Source organism: Apium graveolens, chromosome 4 (genome assembly GCF_009905375.1).
Source record: "Apium graveolens cultivar Ventura chromosome 4, ASM990537v1, whole genome shotgun sequence".
Classification (NCBI taxonomy): Eukaryota; Viridiplantae; Streptophyta; class Magnoliopsida; order Apiales; family Apiaceae; genus Apium; species Apium graveolens.
Window position 1 is genome coordinate 136,022,754 of NC_133650.1, and position 5,705 is coordinate 136,028,458.

Sequence of the window (5,705 nt, forward strand, 5' to 3'; positions counted from 1 at the left end):
TTCAACTTATTTTTTCGTACTTTTAATTATAGCTTGGTAATTTACATATGATTAGATTTAGATAATCCGTTTATAACGTCCGATGCATGGTTCTTTCAAATAATTAGTATTTAATTATTTTAATATTAAATTATTTTAAATAATATTTAGTCATCTTATGATTTTAATTATATTTAACCCCCTTTTAATCGTATAATTTTGTTTTCACCCGTTATAACGAACAAACTAAATAAATCTAACTATATTTATTTATTTTTATTAATCCCATATCAATAGTATAATTATATTTTCGTCTAGAGAAATTGTGTATATTATATAATATTATTTTATGGTTATTATCTTTATTTTTGAATTTCTCTCTTTTTTATTTCATATTCATGTATTAAAATTATTCATTCATGCAATTCGTAATTTATATTTTAATTTCTGTTTCAAATTCTTTCTAACTAATAAGTTATGATTTATTAAACAGATTATAAACTTATAAGTAAAATTCTCAAAACACCTAAATAATTTTAAATTAAGATGTTTATATCATATTTTTCAACTTTAAATAATAAGTTACATAAGATAGGGAGGATGAATAAGTTGCATTTGAAGACGAAAAAGGGGACCATTTATGATTGGGGGGGGGATCGAAACGTAATCAAGACGCTGACTCGCAAAATATAACAGCGGTTGAGGGTGAGGGCAGAGGTTTGAAGATATTGAAGAGTTTGAGCATGGGTGTTGACACCGGAATCACAGCAGCAGCTGCTGCCTTAGACTCACCCCTGCTACTAATCTCCGACGATATCGTGGACGGCGTAGTTGACTACAAAAACCGTCCAGTTGAGCGATCTACATGTGGCGGATGGAAGTCAGCTTCATTCATCATTGGTGTTGAAGTTGCGGAGAGATTTGCGTATTACGGAATTAGTAACAATTTAATTACATTTCTCACTGGTCCTTTAGCACAATCCACGGCAACTGCTGCAGCCAATGTCAATGCTTGGTCTGGAACGGCTTCGCTTCTTCCGCTTCTTGCTGCTTTTCTTGCTGATTCCTTCCTCGGCCGATACCGCACTATTATTATTTCTTCTCTCATTTACATTCTGGTATGGTTTTCACTTCTCTTTTTATCCATATCATTTTCTATGTTGTATTTGGGGATCATTTTAAGTGGAACGCTGTTGGAAATCACAACCCCTCACCTCACTTTCACTAGTCATTTCTCTATTAGATGGTTAGGAGTAGTCCAACTCGAGATCTCAACTAAATTTGACTAATGTAATAGAATTGCTAACTGTAGTTTACCTTCAACTGCAGGGGCTTGGACTGTTAACGCTTTCAGCCTTATTCACTTCTTTGACTTCTACAACTTCTCCTCCACCCATCCAAATTATTTTCTTTTTCTTCTCTCTATATCTAGTAGCACTGGCACAAGGAGGCCACAAACCTTGTGTTCAGGCTTTTGGTGCTGACCAGTTTGATGCCGATCATCCAGAGGAGTGCAAAGCCAAAAGCTCTTTCTTTAATTGGTGGTACTGTTGCATAACTGGCGGTAGTATTGTCACTCTTGCAATTTTAACGTATATACAAGATAACCTTGGCTGGGTGCTTGGATTTGGGATTCCTTGTATTGTCATGGGATTTGCTCTAGTCCTGTACTTGCTTGGGACAGTGACCTATCGATATAGTATCAATGATGATGAGAAAAGCCCTTTCATCAGAATTGGTCAAGTATATGTCAAAGCAATTAGGAATTGGAGAATCACCCCTTTGGGATTGTCCATTGACGAGGAAGCCCGGGAAACCTTACCTCAGCAGAGTTTTCAACAATTCGAGTAAGACAATGACATTTTCCTGTTCGTGGGCTAAAGATTTAAATTATGTTCTAATTAACTATTTCTTTTCTTTAGATTTCTTAACAAAGCTTTGCTCTCACGTAATGGTCAAAAGGAAGAAGCAAACGTATGTAGCATGAATGATGTTGAAGAGGCAAAATCAGTTCTGAGGCTGGTTCCTATATGGGCTTCATGTTTGGTATATGCCATCGTGTTTGCACAGTCACCCACTTTCTTCACTAAGCAAGGACTGACTTTGAACAGATCTGTCGGGTCAAGCTTTGAGATTCCTCCTGCCGCTTTGCAATCCTTTATCACGCTTTCCATCGTTATCATTATTCCCATCTATGACCGTGTTCTTGTTCCTTGTGCACGAGCTGTAAGCGGGAAACCCTCTGGCATAACAATGCTTCAAAGGATTGGAGTTGGCATAGCCTTCTCCATCATTTCTGTGGTTATTGCAGCTCTGGTAGAGATGAAAAGACTCCAAACTGCTCGTGAAAATGGGCTGGTTGATAAACCTGATGTTACCATTCCAATGGACATCTGGTGGCTGGTCCCACAGTATGTAATATTTGGGATTGCTGATGTGTTCACAATGGTTGGTCTGCAAGAATTCTTTTATGATCAAGTTCCCAGTGAACTGAAAAGTATAGGTCTTGCGCTCTACCTCAGTATATTTGGTGTCGGGAGCTTCCTTAGCAGCTTTCTCATTTCCATTATCGAAAAAATAACTGGTTCTAATGGTCAAGACAGTTGGTTCTCTGACAACTTAAATCGAGGACATCTGGATTACTTTTATTGGTTACTTGGGGGGCTTAGTACAATGTCAGCAGTATTGTTCTTGTATTTTGCAAGAACATATGTGTATAAACGTAGACATACTTTCGGAGGTTGATGGAAATGACAACTGTTGTTTAAAGAAGTACAACTGTTAAAATCAGTAACATAGCATTAGAAAATTTACTTGTGTTGCAATAAATTAAAGTTAGAAGAGTAGCGCATATGAATACATGCTCTTTGGACGTTATACGGCTCGGCCTGCAATACTACCAGTTAGTAAATTATTATTTGGCACAGTACAATTCACTTATGAGAACAGAGAGCAAGGTTTTGTGTATTAGTATTAGCATTGCAGGCGGACCCTTACATTTCTCTTGCTATGTTCTTTGTTGCTTAACCAGCCCTATTGATGGTCGATGCTGGTATATGATGAGTAGAAAATATTACATTCTTGGGTTCATCTGAGTTCCCTCCAGCAATGACAGAGATTGCTTGATGTTTTCTTTCGTTTTATATATGCTTTTGCTTAGCAAAGAAACAGATAATGAAATTTTACAAATATTCATACTAATAAATTTTATAGAATGTAATCGACTCGAAGACTGCCATCTATATTATATCCTATATATAATTAGACTAAGGGAGTTTTAGTGGTACACTTATATAGTTTGGTCGTCTCATACTAGGTGGATTGCACGTGCTAAGGTATAGGTACTAAGGATATCCTATTATTCTACCATAATATCAAATAATTTATGTAATAAACATTTATAATTAAGAAATTAAACTATAATAATATATTCTTAAATGATATAAAAAATATTGAAAGTATTATATTATATATAATACAAACAATAATTATTATAATAAAAATAAATATAAGTAATAATTAACAAATCATTTATAATCGGGTTAAATTAGTATCATTTTCTTAAAAAAAAATTGGAATGAGTAAGTTTGAAATATAATAATAATAATAATGATACATTATTACAATTTAAAATTGAAATACAAATATAATGAAATACATTTAAAGGACCATAAAAATTAAATGTAAAGTATTTTTTTTCAAAATCATTAATAGAATAGAAAAAAATAAGGTGGGGTTGCACGGGTTAAAGTGTAGGTATAATAATAATAATAATAATAATAATAATAATATTAATGATAATAATAATAATAAAACTATTATAAATTAAAATTGAAATAAAAATCCAATAAAATATATTATTACTATATGTATTTCAACTATTGTAATATTCCATTAAAATACTTAATAATCTTTATAAATAGATAATTAATTAAGAAATTAAACTATAATTACACATTTATAACACATAAAAACAAGGAAGAAATATAATAATAATCATAAAACATTATTATAATTTAAAATTGAAAACCAGACTAATAAAATAAATTCAAAAGTACTATCACAAAAAAAGTTAAAGCTTTTTTTTCAAAATGAGCACTAGAACCGAAAAATGATGAAATATTGGCAAGATACAAAATTTTTGAACAAACTCCACAATATTAAGAAAATAAAATATATAAATAAAATAAAAATAACTACATAAACATATTATTTGAGCTACAATTATATTTTCTTAAGTGATATAAAATAATATTAAAAATATTATATTATATATATAATACAAGAAATAATTTGATTTAAAATATTTATGAACAGATAATTTTTATTTTTATTTTATAAAATAAGAAACAAATTTAAATTATATTTGAGTATAACTATTACATGTGATTTGTTTTGTTGTGTAACAAGGAAAAATACCGTTTGTCTTTTAAAACATTTACAACACATGTATCTTACAAAATTCAACGGAAATTACACTTTGTCTTTTAAAAAATTTAGAACACATGAATCATATAAAACATAAAAATTAGGAAGAAATATAATAATAATAATTTTTTTATTAAAATTCAAAATTGAAATACGAATCTAATAAAATATATTTAAAAGTATTGTGACAATTAAGTGTAAAGTATTTTTTTTTGAAAATCATTATTAGAACCAAAAAATTATAAATATTATTATAAACATCGCAAGAGGCAAATCCAAACAACTTTCTAATTTTTGGTCAAACTCCACAAAATTAAGAAAAACATATATAAAAATAAAAAAATAATTAGGTAAACCTATTATATGATATGATTAAAATATTATATTTACAAATTTATAATATGAAAAAAAATTCAAATAATAAAATAAATTATAACATATATGTTATAGTTAGGTTATCAATGTCACATATAATACTACAATAATAATTAAATATATAAGTACAAAAATACAATTTTTTAGAAAAATACATTATTAATAAGAACATAAAATTTATCTAGGGAATACAACTATTTTATTAAAAATTAGTTAAATAAATAATAAATATTCAAAAAAAATATATACAAAAAAAACTATAATTATCCCCTGCATAGCACGGGTACAAAGCTAGTTATTATACTATAATAACCGGAATGAGGTATAATTTGTAGTTTGGTTAACCCCTCGTTTTGGTTATCTCTTTCCATCTTGACCATCTTCATCAAATAATGAGAACCATTAAATCCAAATACTAAAAAAATGCCTTATACAAAGATTTGAATCTCGTTAACAACAAATATTTATATTATTATTTATGAAGATACATATAATTCTCAGATTCGAATCTCGTTAACAACAAATATTTATATTATTATTTATAAAGATACATATAAGTTTTCAGGTTTGAATCTCACTAACAGCAAATATTTACATAAATCTCATCAATCATATACTATTTATATTATTTAAACTTAACTTAAAATTATACACAATCAAAATATAATTATATAATTATTATTTAGTATTTAGTTATATATATATAATTTTAATAAAATTATATATAATAGAAATAAAAATATATAAATATTTAATCAAGACCGTGCACTGCACGGGCCCTAAACTAGTATTAATACGTAATTCAGAGGACTGTAAACTGTATGGTTATTATAATATTCGTAGTACATTGAAAAAAAGAAAGACATGATTTATTGATACACTCTCGTCTCATTTCCTAGCGGAGGTTGATAAAAGCACATTTA

The 5,705-nt window shown here is 28.9% G+C and overlaps 1 protein-coding gene across 1 annotated transcript; it reads left to right on the forward strand.

Annotated features, from left to right (window-relative positions):
* The first annotated feature begins 592 nt into the window (after window positions 1-592).
* On the forward strand, window positions 593-2,832 carry LOC141720141 (protein NRT1/ PTR FAMILY 5.10-like). Its single transcript, XM_074522496.1, has 3 exons — window positions 593-1,097; window positions 1,309-1,826; window positions 1,902-2,832. The coding sequence occupies exons 1-3, from the start codon at window positions 723-725 to the stop codon at window positions 2,722-2,724; spliced, it is 1,716 nt and encodes a 571-aa protein (XP_074378597.1). The 5' UTR covers window positions 593-722; the 3' UTR covers window positions 2,725-2,832.
* Window positions 2,833-5,705: the final 2,873 nt, after the last annotated feature.